This window comes from Alosa alosa, chromosome 17, assembly GCF_017589495.1.
Source record: "Alosa alosa isolate M-15738 ecotype Scorff River chromosome 17, AALO_Geno_1.1, whole genome shotgun sequence".
Taxonomy (NCBI): Eukaryota; Metazoa; Chordata; class Actinopteri; order Clupeiformes; family Clupeidae; genus Alosa; species Alosa alosa.
Genome location: NC_063205.1, coordinates 12,412,610 through 12,430,698, shown reverse-complemented (window position 1 = coordinate 12,430,698; position 18,089 = coordinate 12,412,610). Strand labels below are relative to the sequence as shown.

The 18,089-nt window shown below is 39.2% G+C and overlaps 2 protein-coding genes across 30 annotated transcripts in view; both read left to right on the top strand.

The window, feature by feature from the left end:
• cald1a (caldesmon 1a) overlaps positions 1–2,453 on the top strand; it is a 64,704-nt gene extending 62,251 nt beyond the window's left edge. For all 6 annotated transcript variants that reach the window (XR_007196353.1, XM_048268463.1, XM_048268460.1 and 3 more), the window contains one exon: positions 70–2,453. Coding sequence is in view for 5 of the 6 variants with exons in the window: in XM_048268463.1 (XP_048124420.1) it covers positions 70–83 (14 nt within the window). In the remaining variant the exon portion in view is untranslated. The remainder of the gene's footprint in view (positions 1–69) is intronic.
• Positions 2,454–3,423: 970 nt separating this feature from the next.
• tnnt2e (troponin T2e, cardiac) lies at positions 3,424–18,011 on the top strand. 24 transcript variants are annotated; one of them, XM_048268480.1, is made up of 24 exons: positions 3,424–3,512; positions 5,545–5,610; positions 5,787–5,794; positions 6,471–6,491; positions 6,632–6,652; positions 6,963–6,983; positions 7,220–7,240; positions 7,457–7,474; positions 7,976–7,996; positions 8,273–8,293; positions 8,444–8,464; positions 8,621–8,641; positions 10,149–10,157; positions 11,134–11,151; positions 11,252–11,263; positions 11,362–11,383; positions 11,475–11,538; positions 11,702–11,818; positions 12,464–12,541; positions 13,195–13,308; positions 14,771–14,886; positions 15,492–15,582; positions 16,025–16,065; positions 17,814–18,011. In XM_048268480.1, the coding sequence occupies exons 2-24, from the start codon at positions 5,558–5,560 to the stop codon at positions 17,857–17,859; spliced, it is 975 nt and encodes a 324-aa protein (XP_048124437.1). In that variant the 5' UTR covers positions 3,424–3,512; positions 5,545–5,557; the 3' UTR covers positions 17,860–18,011. The 24 variants fall into 24 exon arrangements, with proteins under 24 accessions (XP_048124437.1, XP_048124438.1, XP_048124440.1 ...); XM_048268481.1 differs by lacking the exon at positions 16,025–16,065 and adding an exon at positions 16,361–16,398 and having other exon boundaries at positions 3,425–3,512; XM_048268483.1 differs by lacking the exon at positions 7,457–7,474 and having other exon boundaries at positions 3,426–3,512.
• Positions 18,012–18,089: the final 78 nt, after the last annotated feature.

Sequence of the window (18,089 nt, the reverse complement as noted above, 5' to 3'; positions counted from 1 at the left end):
GATGTCCCAAATTTGTCATGCCCTGTTCCTTATGGTGTTGTCCTGTCCTCTCTCTTTGTCGTCCGGCAGGAATGGGACACTAGTGACACAAAGAAGCAACGAAGAAACTGCACGACCATTCCCTTGTTATTTTTTTTATCCAGTGCATTTTGTTTTTGTTTTTCCATACCAAAAAAGAAAAGAGAAGAGAAGAGAAGGAGAGAAGCCTTTCTTAAAACAGCCCAAGGGTATTGAATGGAGAGGGAAGAAAAAGAGTATATATAGTAGCACTGTATTAACAGACCTCCACAATATGTGGTCACATTTACGGTTGAGTACCCCCTTTGCACAGGTTTACTTTATGGAAACTATGCTGTGAAATTTGGACACTTTGGAATTATGATTTGATATATATATATTATATGAAACTTCCAACACAAAAAGAATCATGTCAAAAGGTAAAATAATCGTACGTACCGTACTTATGTCAAGACAATCACAACAATATCAACAACAAAAAAATAATAATAATGATTTAAAAGGTTTTATTTAGCACATGCATTTAATCGGCCAGACTATTGTCTTCTGGTCTCAGCTCTCTGGTTCACTCTTTTTTATTTAATTTATAATTAAAGCTTCACATATTGATATGTTATTCATGTTCACCTGTCCCGGATAGCAATATGAGCACCCATAGAGTAGCACATTTTAACTTTCTTTATCGTCTAATCATCACTTTGTAATAGTGAAAACAACGGTCTGAATAGTAGAAGAGAAACACATACTGTATGTTTTTTTTTTTGTCATGTCAACTATTATCTTTCTTGTATCACAGCTTCTTTTGTCGTATGCAAGCCTTGACGTTTGTTATCGTAAGAAAGACAGTCATACAGATATCAAAGCAGTTTTTTTTTTCTTTACAGATAATCATTTTCAATGCAGTGTTTGGTATTATTGTAACCTGAAATCAGTATGCTCATTTTTTCATTGTTATGTACTTTTTAATTATTTTATTTTATTTGAATATTTCTTTTTGCGTTTGTTTTTCTCCTCTGGTTAAGCACCTCAGCTGTTTCCAAAAGCCTACACTTAGCTGACGAGTAGACAATCCCGCAGGTGGCAAGAGATTGGGGAGGGCAGGCCAAACATACTGTCCACAGGGTCACTTCAAACCAAAGCCCATTTTTTTCACACCCAAAATAGGTGCTCGGGACTAGAGATGGGTCAGGTCTCTCTAGAGGCCCCCAGAGAGTGAGAGAGAGAGAGTGACAGTGGCAGGAATTTTTAAACCACGGCACAGGGAATCCAGCCTACTCAACTTAACCACCTCCGTGTGGGAAAGCATTGTGAACCAGAGGATTGATAAAGAGCTCTTCCTTAGGCTACTTGAGACTGACCGAATGGCTATTCAGTGAGGCAGCTTGGCCCTACACTGCAGCATCGTCCATCACTCTCCACGTCCCTCAAGGGCCACACATGTCTACCCTGTAGTACAGTAGGCTACAGTACAGTACTGTAAATGGTCTTAACAAATCAGTCCCACATGGTCTGGTTGTTCATAAAGACAATCATGTTGTACTGTTGGTCTCGACGGTGTGACAGATGTCACCCAAGACAGTGGTTATAATCGGTCTTAAGTCCTTCATTAGAGGAAAACAAAGAAGGGAAAATGTAGATAAGAATCAAGACAGAGGGGGAGATTTAAAAAAAAATGTGTTAGCCACCAAAAGTTAAAATGCGGTTAGCTTTAGCAGCTAGAAGACGTCTGATAGAATTCTCCCTGGTTTCTCTTACATAGGTTACCCGGGAGCAACTCGGATCAAAATGGACATTTTGCAATGAATGATTTCTGATTTGTTTTGTTTTATTTAAAATATGAAAAAACTTTATGTGATCATATGTGTAGACAGTTAAAGATTAAGCATTTTTCACTTTTTGTTTCACTTTTATGAGGACAGAGACTAGGTCCAAGCCGTTGTCATGGACCAGTGTTTCTTGTTTTTCTTTTGGCTTTTTTGTAACTGACGCATCAACGGTATCATAAGAGGACTTGTCTGCAAATGTGTAATATCTACTTTTAAAAGTTATGAGTTTTTAAGGTTCAGTAATGGACTACCATGCGTTGCATTTCAGGTTGGTTCAATCATTTATCATGACTCTTAATTCAAGGGTGTCTGCGTCTTTTCCCTAACAAATTATATTTATGTATTAAATGTTTTTTTTTATGGATTTTGATACTATATTTAGACAACCGTTCAGGAAAATGACTACATTCCATCACTATTTTCACTTTCTTTTTCATGTTCTTGTCTTTCATTGTGTCTATGTTCACTCACTGCATAGGTAACACTATACAGGCGGCACCATCAGTAGCTCAACTCATTATGTTTATCCTAGCCATTAGTTTCATACAGAATGAATGTTTAACTCTTGTACCATTGACCAACTGCAATAAAGAGATACATGGAAAAATATGACTTTTTTTCTATTTGTTTCTATGTATTTTGTTTTTCATTTTTTTCCTTTCATCTATTTACAATTACGTTTATTAATTTAGCAGATGCTTTTATCCAAAGCCACTTACAGAAAGAGAAGAGAAAAAGAAGTCTTTTACTGTCTTTTACCAATAAACTGTTACTGTTTATAACCTCATTATACAATCTAGTGAAAGAGAGTTGCACCCCCACAAAATACTATACAGTACTATACCATATGGTATAATATAGTATATATCATACTACACCTATAATAGTGTTGTCAGATACTGTGTGCTTAATATGTAATTAATCTATGGATAGTGTAGCTTCATGCTACCTACTATGTAGATACTTATGAAATGTGTTTAGGTAAATGTAACCATAAACACATTTCTACATAGTATCTACATAGTAGGTAGCATTAAGTTACATAGGTTCATGATTAGGGTTAATTTGTAACATGTGTAATGGTGTGTATTTTCAGGAGAACTAGGTTTACAAATAGGCTGAGTAAAGTGTAATGATATGTGCCTGCATTATAAGGGACATTACTCGTTATTTTCAAGTAGCTTGTATTGTAGTTATAGCTATTGATGCAGTGAGACTAAATCTCTGATGCAGTGGGGCTTAAACTCTGAACCAGTGGTGCTAAGACTAATGCAGTGGGGCTAAAACTAATGCAGTGGGACTAAAACTCTAATGCAGTGGGGCTAAGACTAATGCAGTGGGGCTAAAACTCTAATGCAGTGGTGCTAAGACTCTAATGCAGTGGGGCTAAAACTCTAATGCAGTGGGGCTAAATCTCTGATCCAATGGGACTTAATCTCTGGGGAAGTATGGAACTCTAACTGGAACAACTTATTTTGATCCCTAACAATAGACCCCCACAGCAGTAACCAATCACAGCGCACAAATGGGAGGTGACATGACACTCCCAAGGCTGTATTATGTGAGCCTAACAGTGGGCTTAAAAGCTATCTGTTCCCTGGACCTGGTCCGACAGCCCTATCGCCCTCGCTGTCTTTCTCCTTCATTCTTTCCTGGTGGGGCTTGCAGGTAAGTGGGAAAAAGGTGCGGTTCAGGGGTGCCCTGAGGGCCACCTGGTAATGCATGCTTCAGTTGAGAACTCTCTCTTTACCTGAGAAAAAAAGTCATCTTGTTTGTTTACTTAAGCGAAGAGGCATGTGTAGGTCTAAAAGTGGATTACATATGGAGGTGTGGGGGAATAGACAAGTGTGGCTGAGCTTTGGGGGTGATTGGTTTGGCAGTATCGGTCATTCTCGGAGGGCAGCTGCCCAAGGGCCCCATGGGGACCAGTGGTTTACGTGCTTCAGGGTTTTCACCGCTTAATGTGGATTAATGGCGAAAAGCGTTCGCCAGCCACACATTCCTGCCCGTGTCAGTCAGAATAGACAAGGTGTTATTGCGCCGTTTCTGCCAGGGTGAGAACCGGCATGACGCTTATTAAAGCGTAGCGCAGCGGCTAATGCTGACAGCCCCAGGAAGGCAATCAGGCCTAGAAAGCGATGGGAGAATTTAAAGGAAAGTCCATCAGCTTGGGTAATTCACCCCTCAAACACCTGGGCCAGCCACTAACGTGCTTGTCTTGCTACAGACGCACATGAAGGCAGGTTTATATGATCGATCATAATAGTTTACAGCCTGTTGTGTATCTGTCAAGTTCTCTTTAAAACCTGACGGCTCTTCCTGTGTTTGATGCCTTTGTTCCATGACACTGATAAGTAGCCAGAAATGTTGGGGAAAAAAATGTTCTGCAGCCAAGCATGTCAGTCATCAAAGGGAGAAAGACTGAGAGCTCTTTAAAGCTGACCTAAAAGTGTTTCCGTACTGCCCATTCACCTTGGTCTAATGATCTCATTAGGTCCTAGTATTGTTGCCATATTATCATAAAAGCATCTACTACAATCCAAGAATCAAACCGTAATTGTCGGGCCCTAAAAGTCACCTGGGGGGTCAGTGAATGGGCGAACTGAAGAAAAAACGTGTTAATACCCACAGAGTCAACAGCGAAGAGTCTCGGGAGAGATGATGGATGGGGTGGCCAACCCAAGAATGCAGTTAAATATAGACCCTGTGTGTGTGATTTACCGTGTTAAACCAAGCAGAGGCCTTGGATGTTAGCGGCGAGCGGCCAAGTCCTTTGTCTACCCGGGCGGCTCACACCTGTTTATAGTCATACTTTATTATTCTTAAAAATAACCCTGTGTCCATACATCACCTGCTGGGCCTATTTTATTAGCCGCCTGATTTATATCCTGTAGGAAAAGATGTCAGGAGATTTTTGTTCTGCACTGTACCAGGCAATATTTAGACGGCCACAACTCTCATCCACATTTCCAGTATCATTATTACACATGTTGTTATGGCATATATCAATATTACTACAATAATAATAATAATAATAATAATAATAATAATATGGCATACAGCAACATTACTATAATAATAATAATAATAATAATAATAATAACAGTGTCAAATGCAGCAAACTAAATGGCTGGGAACTATTTCTCTAAGTGTACACAGTTAAAATGTACAAACTGTGACTTCAACAGAGGAGACACTAGTGGCTAGTTTTTTTTTCTTTTCCGTCTCTGAGAGACGGCTGTGGCAGAGACCGTAGGTCCAGGCCAAGAGGAAATGACTGCGGATTAAATTCAGAGTTGTTTAAGACTGGCAGTCCCACGACAGCACCCTCGCAGCCAGCCAGCCACACACTGAATCACAGCTCTGCTGCGAGCCGCCTCATGAGAAGTGGATTCGCACCATGCCAAAGTCCTGCCATACAGACTCACTGCTGGAAGTGCATGCTGGGGGGGGGGGTACTGTAGAGTGCCATTGAAGTGGTCAAGCTAGATGGCTAGGCTGGGTGACTAGGTCAAGATGGAAATACTAGCTGACTAGATTATCATTATCAAGAAATGCTTGGGGAGGATATTTTTTAATTCTCATTCAACAACACAATACATAGTGAAAAACTTGAACTTCCATGGTTTTCTAAATGAGGCGTGAATGCCATGTTGACATTCTTTGTTTCCTCTTTTTCTCCTGTTGTCTTGGCGACCAGACACTGTCTAGACATGTCGGACACAGAGGAAGTGGTGGAGGTGGAGGAAGCAGAGGAGGAGGTGCAGTAAGTATGACAGTATATACCCACAATCCTTCTCTCTGAACTTTGACCTATCACTGTCTGTATGCACCACAATGCCAGGCATCTGTGGAATGCAAAGCAGTAACTTTGACAGCCTCTATGTCATCTAACCATTTTCTCCATGTTGTCTCCACCCCCTTTTGTTGTCTATTGTCCAGGGAAGAAGGTAAGACTGTACAAGACACTTTGGCTATGCTAATCAGACTCATCAGCCAAGCCATGCAGTTGAAAACAAATCACAGTAGAGTCTAACCACGTAGATAAGTGTTCAAGTTAACTCGAAATGTTAAACCTCTAAATGTGTTTTAAATCTTGATAAAATGTTCACAATATGGGGTGCACTTGGCCCTCTCCAACCATTCAGTTTGAAGCCACATCGGATGTTTTTTCAGAGGAATACGCAAACTCAAAGGGTGGTTTGCATATGGTTTCTGGTATTACATTAAAAGCCATGTAATTGAATAAGTACTTAAGGCCTGTGGATCCTACACCAACTGTGATGATGCTAAAATTATGAATTATGTAGCCTTTAACTTTCTAGGCACAAGGTTTCTGAAGTACAGCAATTCCACGTTGCATATGGCACAAGCCATTGGGCAACTCAATGTTCTGACAAAGGTATATAGAGGTCTTCTCAATGATTTTCAATGATTTGATTAGACAAACTGTGAAACTGTCATGCTGCAACTCTATAACAAAAAGGAAATGTGTGAGTGACTGATATATCAACATTAAACATCACAAAGTGAATAGCTTTAGTGTTTAATGTTGTGGTGAAGACCTCGCTCATGTACTTATATCAACCAATCAACCCACTAATCATTCTTATGTTCTCATGATAGCACCACCGCCTGAAGTGGAAGGTAATAATTTTTGTTAATTTTAAACCATGTATAACCTTGGCATCTTTACTTTTTTATGTTTTATTTTTATTTTTGCAAACCCATTTATTTGCTCTTTGGCTTACACTGCTTCATTAACCACTTCTCTGTTCTTGCTTCAGTGTCGCCCCCTGCTGAAGAAGGTAATGCATTGCATGGCTTTGCTATTTAATTTCTTCATATCTATTCCAGTATCCATTGAAGCAACATTTATATTATATAATGTATAATCAAACAAGAATTACAATTACAGAGATATAACATAGAATGCACACCAAGCCCAACATGTTTAAATAATCCCTGTGTAGATAATAGGCTTCCATTAGCAAATCATCTCTACAAAAACCCACTGCAGAAGCAATTTGGGATTATTCTAAATGCCTCGTTAGTGGCAATTAATTAGCTCTGACCATTTATCTAACTCGGCCTTTTAACTTCCCAACCATATTGTAGAGCCCGCTCCTGAAGTAGAAGGTAATGTTTCAGAATTCCTTATTTTGGGTTTCAGATAAACATCACATCTACAATAAGATTTATTTGTTCACAGACTAAGTATAAAAACCAGCTTTGATATTTATTTATTTATTTATTTGATATTTATTTTTACATCATAGTATAGAGAATAATTATATATTTAAATGGTTCCTAATTTGAGTGAATAATTTTAATATTTAAATAATTAACACACTCATTTCATATTCTTGTCATAGAACCACTTCCTGAAGTAGAAGGTAAAGTTCATGAAAAGTTCTGATTTTCCTCATTACCTCACTTAATTTTTGGGGCTAAACTTCCCTTCAGTCAATGATTGACCACAATCAGTGCTATCATCACAGTAATAAAAACAGTATTTATTTTATGCATTTATGCACAATAATAGCTTATATATTGCTTATATCTAAACTCATACTTTCTGATCTGCAAACTAATCCATTTCACATTCCTAGAACCTCCTCCTGCTGTAGGTAACCATGCCTAATGGCTTTTAACTTCTCATCAACTTATCTTATAACTTAAACATGTTTTCTTAGGGTGTGATAATAAAGTGGGTAAATTGTGATAATATATTTTTATCAGTACTCTAATTACAATAATAAAACAATATTTACTTTATGCATTTATGTGCAATAACAGCTTATGTGCACTCTTAATCTAAATTCATGCTTATGTTGATCAACAAACTAATACATTTCACGTTCCTTCCTCCTGCTGTAGAAGGTAACCTAATGGCCTAACCTAAGGTTTTTATAGAACTGCTGTAGAACGTAACCTAATGGCTTTTAACTTATCAACTTATAACGTAAACAGTTTATGAAGTACACATCTCCTGGGGTACAGTATGCTACAGTATGATAAAGTGGGTTCGTTGTGGTAATGATTTGTCACAGTTGGTAATTAAATGAGTATTGCTTATTATAACTTCTGCTGCTGATCAACAACTCATTCACCACACATTCTTACAACAGAGCCGCCTCCAGCTGTAGAAGGTAATAACCGCAATTTATTTTAATATCAGTTTTGCATGTAACTCAGACACAAGCCTATAGACATTCTCTTTTCTTGGAATTACAGTTACAATGGAGTTACAATGGGAAGAGAAAAATAAGGCTAACTGCAGTTTAGAGTTGGTCGTAGTCTTATTTGTAGAAGAAATATGATCTCTGTATACTCTGAGGAGAAAACTAATCTAATTGAGAAAGCACTGCATATTATAGTAACTGCTTCTCAACAGCAAACTAATTGATCTCACATTTTCAACACAGAAGCACCTCCTGAAGTTGAAGGTAACCACTCTATTGGCTTTTTAATGTTACTGATAGTCATGCATGCAAACATTCAGCGGTTGTAACAATGAATCTGCAATTAAGTAAATTAATAAACTAATGTTATCAAGTCTGATAGCAAACTGATCACTCTTACATTCCTACAAACAGAACCTCCTCCTGCAGTTGAAGGTAACCACTCTCCTGGCTTTTTAATTTCACTGATAGATATGCAACAGGTAACAATTATTTCATGACATTCATGGAATTCGTTTTGCTACGAATCTTTGGCTGTCAAAATCTCTGTTTCTGATGAGCAGACTAACGAATCTCACATTCTTACAACAGAGCCACCTCCAGCAGAGGAAGGTAACCAACCATCTCTAATGGACTTTCATTTCATTAATACTAATGCTTCATTAATGCCATGCTTATATGCATGCTTAAGCTTACTTACGGGTTATGTCAGTGAGTTCTGAGGTAGAATGGAGTTAAATGTAGTTAAATGGGTTGTAATAAAAAAAAAACAGTGTTCTATATGATAAAAACACAGAGTTAAAATGTAGAACATCCTTGATAGTATGACAGTAAGTGCACTTAGAGAATCAGTGTGTGTTCATACATGCTTGCTATGTAGGAATGTTAGAATGTACTATATAATTTCAGCACTAGCTGAAGAGCCAACAGTTAAAAAAAGACACCGCTTATAGCTGACAAGCAGCTTGCGATGCCAAACTATGCTCTAATATTCATTCACAGCAATGTGTGCCAACTGAGTTTGTCCCTTTGTCTTATAACTCCAGAGTGACCCTAATGTCATCCAAACACTCTAATAATTTTTATAAAGTGGAGCGTTAGAATTTTTAGCACCGTTTCTCAATTAAATATTAAATTATTGTGGGGAAATTCTGCAATAATTTACACTTGGCATGAGTGTGTAGGATCTGTAAAGAGATTATTTCAAAGATAAAGAGTACTACTTACCATGGGCCTCGAGAAGAAATTAGATTTAGATAACATAATGTCTGCAATTGCAGATTATCTTTAATATATGAATTTGTAATACTGTACGCTGTTAACTGATTATGTGTTATATTATAATAATGTATATTAACTGTCTTTTTATGCCAGTCAGAACACTGGGTCTTCATATTGCCCCTCGGTGCCTCAGACAGTGAGGCACTAGAGTAACAGTAGAACTGACAAGAAACAGGTTCTAATTTATATAGCTCCACCTACCTGTACCTGATATCAATATCATACTTTTGGATTAAGTAAATATCCCACAAAGAAAGAACATAAAATAATATTTTGCTTTATGTGTTTCCCCTGAACTACATATTAGCAACCCATTCTTTTGGGTTAAGTTAATACAATACGTGTTCAGTCCAATATTAAACCAGCACCTGGGTTGAAAACAACCCAAAATAGTTTTTTTAGAGTGATGATCTTACTGAGAAATGTCTGTCTAGTGAAGAGAAGTGTGTGTACTGAGTGTCACGGTGGGACAGTATATTCTGTCAATTGGCAGAGTTGTGTTGCCAGTAAAAAGAATATGTAATGTTATGCTTTTTTTGCCATTTGCAATTTGCAAACAATGCATGGCCAAATGCATGATAAAACGTACAAAATTACCTGTCCTATTTTTTATTATTATTATTATTTATTTTCTTTACATTTACATTTGCGTCTGTACAAAAATATAATTTGGTTTGTTATTAAGTTATTTTGTTCCAGATACCCAGATACTCTATGCACAATTGGATGATGCAATTGTCCTTTGAAGTGTGTTTAAAGCTTTTGTAATAATACTGTACAACATCATGTAATCATAATTTTCAATTTCCATTTTGTCTCTCCCTCCCCCTTGCCCCAGAGGAGGAAGGTATGTTTGGAGCGCACTGAACCTGTGGTTGGGTGGCCTTTTGTCTGATTCCAGTATCAATACCTTTGCCAAATAATGGGTGGAGGCTCATCTCCATTTGGCTGTTGTTATTGTGTTTATTTGAGTATTGAGTATTGTGTCTATTTTAGTATATTGAGCATTGAGTACTCACATTCTCTAGTGAGTATATATGGGTGTATACGCAGACATTATCATCAATAGGATGTTTTTTAATAGGTGTAAAATCTTGAAACTCATGGGTGTAACAACTTGAAACACATTCATCATCATGTAGCTCAGTTATCATTAGAAATAGTATAAAAGAAATAGTGCACCGTGTCAGAATTCTAGCAAGTGGCTGTGGTTTCATATTCTCACAGTAAAACTGTTAACATTTTGGCTTTCAATATATTCATTATGGAGATTACACAGAGTGACAGTAATAGATCTGGTTCTTTATCACGGTCATAACCCAGACTTTTCCTAATAAATGGCTAAGTGCATCAGACTGTATGCACCCTTTTATTGACTTGGTCAATGTTGTCGTATATTAACACATTTATAAGGTCAAAATCCAGTGTCAAAAACCATTGAGTTACAGTGATATGACACAAGCTAGCCTGCTTTATAGTTAGTTAATTACATATGTATTGTAGACATACTACACCTCCATGTGTATTTAACCAAACCAGAGGACATGTATTTTTAACTTCCACTAATAGGTCAAATTCCACTTAACATGTCTAAGATATTAGGTATCAAAACCTGAGAGATCTAAATGTTTTGATGCCACTGGAATCATATTATTTGGAACTCACTTAGTTCCGGGTGCCCAACAACATGCACAGTGTGTGTGTGTGTGTGTGTGTGTGTGTGTGTGTGTGTGTGTGTGTGTGTGTGTGTGTGTGACTCTGAGTATATCAATATAAGTCAATATTGACATGTTTTTGTACTTTCTTCATGTAAACAACAACAGCCCCTGCTGAGGAAGCTGGTGAGTTATGTTTGAGGTTTTCAAACAATGTCAAAAATAACATACAAAATTAAATCTGTTTTAACTTAAATATGAAATGTGTTTCTCTTCTGTCACACAGAACAAGTTGAAGGTGAGTGATTTACTATAATCTAGTTTTACTCTCATTTAAATCTTAAAATTAAAATGGAATCTAAAATGTTATTTTGTATTCTTTGTTTTCAATTACAGATGTGGGGAAAACAAAACCAAAGTAAGTATGACTGCTTGTCTTAAGACTTTCTTGTCTTTTTAAACAAAACAGTACTGTTCAATTTCTTATGTTGACAAATTACTGTTTTCAGGGGATTTATGCCAAACATTGCACCTCCTAAGATTCCTGAGGGAGACCACAAAGTGGATTTTGATGTAAGCAAAGAGTGACATTTACAAGTGATGCATCAACACACATGTACACTCAGACGCATCAACACACATGAAACACAGGAAATATCTCAGCGTTTATGAGTGTGTGTGTGTGTGTGTCTCCGCATTAATGCATGTGTTTGTTTACATACCTTCCATGGGACAGGATCTCCACAGAAAGCGTCAGGAGAAGGACTTGACTGAGCTTCAGGCTCTGATTGAGGCCCATTTCGTCCAGAGGAAGAAGGATGAGGAGGAGCTTCTCGCCCTCGTCAGCAGAATTGTACGGGCTCACAGACCACACACACACACTCACTCACACATACACACACACAAACACACACACAGACACACACAGTAATTTCACACATTCATACATTTGTTGTTCAAAAACATACGTCAACTTACACACATACACACTCTATTCTAACATACATTGACATTTACATTTCTTCATTTAGCAGACACTCCCTTTCAAAGAGACTTACAAATGAGGATTAACATTCAAGCTACATCACAAAAGGAGGCTTTAGGATTAGTACATCTAATCATATTCAGATTACAGTAATCATATTACCTATACACATGTTGTGTGCTCTATTCTGTGTTATCTCAACAAACTAAGGAGAACATATCATGTAAGGATAAGGGTTAGCAGTTCTGGTTTTTAGCCTATTCTCATTTTAGTCCACTTCCTGCCTCTAAGTACACTCAACAATGCAAGTTGTGTTGTTTTCAAGACATTTGTTTTAAGAGTGTACACTGTAATCACTTGTTTTTAATTGTGTGTGTGTGTGTGTGTGTGTGTGTGTGTGTGTGTGTGTGTGTGTGTGTGTGTGTCTGTGTGTGTGTGTGTGTGTGTGTGTGTGTGTGTGTGTGTGTGTGTGTGTATGTGTGTGTGTGTGTCTGTGTGTGTGTGTGTGTGTAGGAGAAACGTCGCGCAGAGAGGTCAGAGCAGCAAAGGATCCGTGCAGAAAAGGAGAAGGAGAGGCAGGCTCGTCTCGCTGTGAGTCGTTGCTCATTCCCACCCATCCATCTCATCCCTCTCTGCCTCTCCAGGCCTATTGCTAACAGTCTGCTTTGCCTTCCCCACTCCAGCACTTGAGCTCCATCAGGGTCACATAGGAAATCTTAAAAATGCATCTGAATTGAATCACTCCGTAAGCCTCTTGACAACACAGATGATACAAGGGGTACTATAGCTTCTTTAGCTATGATATCTAGATAGATAGATAGATAGAGATAGATAGATAGATAGATAGATAGATAGATAGATAGATAGATACTTTATTGATCCCAATTTCCCCTTGAAAACAGATTTATTTAACTTGGTCGTTTTTTAATTCCACATGCAATGAGATACAGAGAAAAAGGGAAAAAATGGCAACTCCATTTGTCATGCTCGTTATTAGAAATCACCATTTGGTAATGTACTGACCTGACCTGAGGGGGAAGTGATCAAAGCCACTTTTTGATTGAATGATGACAATTGACCTCACATAAGGATGCCTATAATCATTATGGTAATCAGACACCATCTAAATCATTATTAGACACCCTGGGAATGTGATGTACTAATCTGTGATTTAAAAAAAAGATGTCTTTCCACCATTGTGATCACTGGCTGCTGATGGTTGATGTGTGTGGTTTCCCCTGCAGGATGAGAAGGAGAGGAGGGAGATGGAGGAGCAGCGCAAGAAGCAAGATGAGGATGCCAAGAAGAAGAAGGCCCTCACCAACCTCACCTCACAGCACGGAGGCCTGCAGCAGAAGGTCAGGGGGACACGTCATGGGACTGCACAGACAGTAGGACAGGGTAGCACAGATAGGACAGGGTAACACTGAGAGGACATAGGACACAATATCACGGAATAGCACTGATAGCACAGCTTATGGGATAGCACTGATATGGGATAGCACTGATAGCACAGCTTATGGAATAGTACTGATATGGGATAGCACTGATAGCACAGCTTATGGGATAGTACTGATAGCACAGCTTATGGGATAGCACTGATAGCACAGCTTATGGGATAGCTCTGATATGGGATAGCACTGATAGCACAGCTTATGGAATAGTACTGATATGGGATAGCATTGATAGCGCAGCTTATGGGAAAGCACTGATAGCACAGCTTATGGGATAGCACTGATAGCACAGCTTATGGGATAGCATTGATAGCGCATCTTATGGGATAGCATTGATAGCACAGCTTATGGGATAGCATTGATAGCACAGCTTATGGGATAGCACTGATAGCACAGCCTATGGGATAGCATTGATAGCGCAGCTTATGGGATAGCACTGATAGCACAGCCTATGGGATAGCACTGATTGTAGGGCTAGCACTGTTAGGACGAGGTAACACAACACAGCTACACCTATCAGCACAACATTACTTTACAGTCACATCAGAAATACACTTAAAGCAACACCAAAGAACTTTTCCTCTGTCGCACGCACGCTTTTGTTTATCCAGCAACGGCTTTGCAAATAACGATGTCCATAGACAAGGTAGAATATGTTGCATGATTTTACGAAAGTATGATGTATTGCGACATCATGCAAGTCAAATTTGTAGTTTCTTATGTCTCATTCCATCGAACTACAAACCCGCTACCCGATCTGGCAAACTTACATAGTGCGGTTATAGCCGATAGAGGGCCGCGAAGCGAATGCAGAAGTGCTGTTCACCCTGTTACGAGTTGATGAACCAACAATGAAACAATTTTGGAAACATTATTTTAAGGTACAAAAAACTCTTTGGTGTTGCTTTAAGACTTTAAAACTTTCATGAAAGCAGTTATCATCCAAGGACAAACAGACAGACAGACAGATAGACAGGCAGACAGACAGACAGACAGAGTGGCTATATTATCTCAATAGAAATATAGAATAGGCCTAGATAGACGTTTCACTTTTTAGCACAGGACAGATGGCCCAGAGTTACCTCCCAGTGGCACTTAGGTGAAGGAATACTCGTAGAAATACTGTGGGTAATATGATAAACCATTTAGTTAAATGTTTTTTGATAGCAAGGGTTTTGTATTGCCTACTATGAGCGACTATTTTGGCTGTTTAAAACAATTAAAGATTTCTTATACATCAGTGTTCACATATTGGGAAATTGTTGCCAATTTCTACATCCCCTGATCACTCTACTCTAGTCTATGTTGTAGAACACAATTAAAAGTAGAAATCCAAACGCATGTTTTTGTCTCTAACGATGCACAGCAAACTGAGGGTCGCAAAGGGGCTAAGAAGCAGACAGAGAGGGAGAAGAAGAAGAAGATCCTGGCTGACAGAAGGAAGCCTCTCAACATCGAACACCTGGACGAAAGCAAACTCAAGTAGGTGCCATCCCAGCACGCAGCTCTCTGACATGACCACACCTGTGGTGTAGTCTACGTGATACGCAAGACTACGCAGTATACCCACTTAAAAGGCATCACCATCTCCGTATACCCACTTAAAATAGGCAAGGATACGTCACACAGCTAACTACTACATCACAGTATATCCACTACAGCTAACTAGACTACACCACTGGACACACATGAAACCACAGATGACCACAGCTAAGGCAGATAGCTCACATTCTCCGACCGATCACGTGCTTCATGCTTGCGTGACTTTCTCTCTCTTCCGTTACAGTAGCTATGCCAGACCTGCTGTACATTACCAGGGCATCTGTTCCCATTCAAAAGATGATTTTGCGTGTTTATCTTTGATAGCATGACAATAATGACAGCGGTACAACACTTTGAGTCTACAAAAAAGGCAGACACACAGATTAGTGTTACTTTGTGATTTTTATTTGTGTGTTCTAGGGAGAAGGTTGCTCAAACACTCAAGAGAAATTCAAGGCAAAGTTCTACTCTTCTTAACTTGTCGTTTTGTTTTGTTTGTTTCTTTTGTTTGTTTGTTTTCGTATTGTCTTGATGTACTCGTGCAGAGAGAAGGCCACGGAGATGTGGCAGTGGATGATGGAGCTGGAGGCTGAGAAGTTCGACCTCCAGGAAAAACTGAAGCGACAGAAATATGACGTAAGTCACTCATGCCCAGGAAATACCCGGCTCTTGCTGTTCTGTGGTAGACATTACTGTTAGAGATGCTGAGGAAGACACAGCAACACCAATAACTACAACCCTGAGCACAAACCTAGCCATTAACACCTGTTTCTATCAACACATTTGCAAAAAAACTGCAACAAAAAAAAAAGTTATTGTAATGAATGGATGTAGATGCAAACAGACAAAGATTTCTTGATTATGTTTAGCTTGTGTGAAAATGTAACCACTTTAGGGTAAAGAAGAAAACTCGAGTTTAGCTCAGTCAATCTTGTGTGTCTCTAACTCTGTTTATGGATAGATGTATCATGTTTTTAGTATGACTGTACACAGACAGTAAGGCCCCATACGTCGTAAAGCTATGCCCACACAGGCGTCCCTGGTATGCCTGTCTAAAAAAACTGTGACTTGCTTTCAGATGAATTTACTGCAGACCCGTATCAATGAACAACAGAAGTTGTAAGTAACTGAGCCCCACTGTTGTGCTGCTTGCTGTCAGTCGCTCTCAGTGTCGTCTCGTAGTCCGTAAGCTCGGGTCAAGGTGGTCGCACAAAAACCCATGTCTGGGTGGACTGCAGGTGGACACAGGTGGATTAGTACAGGTGGTGGGCTCTAGCAGAGGAGGGAGAGCGAGGTCCGAACCAGGACCTCCAGCCTTCCTCTCTCTCCTAAGCTCCTCAAGCGGGCCGGGTTTTGCAGGTGTGGGTCGTGCCTATTTGTGCTTAGCGTGGCTTCCGATGTGTATCCCTTTCAGATCACTCAGCTTCTGGCCCGTGTTCAGGACCACCAGAGGTAAGTACACACATGAGCCCAAAGGCCTGGTCACTTCTCCCTGGTTTTTAAAGGCCTACACCCAATGTGGATCACACTGAACCAGTAGGAGTCACTGAAGCACAGGAGGTCAAATGAAATCGTAGACAACTCTGGAATAGACATGGCCCTGATCAGGCCTTTTCTGGTCCGATCTGCCAAATTACCAGGACCCATTGCAAGTTAATTCAAAGCAAGGGCAAAGCCTTCTTCATCTTATATAAACATTTATGATGGCAATCCAGTTTATTAACATGAACATTTATTATGGTAGCTAATGTAATCTAATTATAGAAATAATGCAAAATAAATGTATTCTCATTCCATTGTATAAGTGTTCAAGTCCATCCACATATTGGTTAAGGCCTTTTAAAACCAAAGGATCCCAGCTGGAACAAGCCTTCACCAAAGGGGGAAGTCATTTGGGATGGGTTATCCCAATGAGATCAGTCCTCTGTGGTTCCTTTTCTCTTTCTCTCTGTCATTCTCCCTCATCACATCTCATTGTCATGTAGCTAGTAGGTTAACCCATCACTACCTCATCTTCCTTTAACTGGACTTAAGTCGCACATCTTTAACCAACCAAGGTTCATCAGAGAAGATCAAGCTCTGTATTCAGGCAATAACATTACAGAAAACAAATCATGAAAACTCAAAAGTAGATACATTTTACTGATAATCAAGAGTGGGCAAGTAAATTTACGAAAGTTCATGCTATGTTCTGACCATGATCACGGTAAGTTCATTATGTAAAAGCTGAATGTACGGTTTTTATAGACGTGGAGAGGTCATACATGAATGGTAAGATAAACAGCTACAGAAAAAGCCCTAGTGCTAGACGCTGTGATTCACTATCTGTGATGACATTTAATGGGTGAGCCATTTTAATAGTTAATCTGTGTGCTTCATCTGTCTCTGGGATTTGTTTGTGGAATGTGTGTGCTTGCTTTTGCTTGAAACGCATGTCTCTCTCAGGAATGGTACAATCCGTCCCCTGGACTTCCTCTCTCTCTCTCTGTCTCTCTCATTTCCTCATTTCCTGAAGCACACATCCTCACCTAAAAACACGTGGCCTTCTCTCTGTCCTTCTAAAGAGTTTATGTCCAAATTTGGTGCTCTCTGATATCTTCAAGTAGTATTAGGTTAACCATCCATTTCACATAGCTAGCTAACCTAAATACCATCATTCTGATACAACTTAAAGGTCTCACTTAGTTCCTAAGACCTTTAACACTTCAGTTGTAGCACTCCTCTCAAAAAGACTGATACTTTGATCAGAGCCGTATCTCTATACGGCTGACTTTGATGTCCCTCTGGTGACCTCTGCTGGACAAAGGATTCCATTATACCCATGAGTGACATGGCAGCTGTCATTCGCATCTTCCTCTTTTTTACAGTGCAAAAGGTCGCGGAAAGAGCAAGATGGCTGGGCGCCTGAGGTGAAGAGATGGTGCTATGCGGTTTCCAAGGAAACAAAGAAGAGGCTGAGCTCTCCTTCTAATATCAGCGTTTACCGTACTGTGGCTGCGATGCAACTATACTGTCCAATCACACATGTACAAGTAATAAACACTATGTTGCTTTTTGTTGTGGTACTTGAGAGTCTGTGGTTCTTCAGTGTTGGGCTTGCATACTACTTCTGCTTAATTTCAAAGAGTTTGCCCCTCATCTTA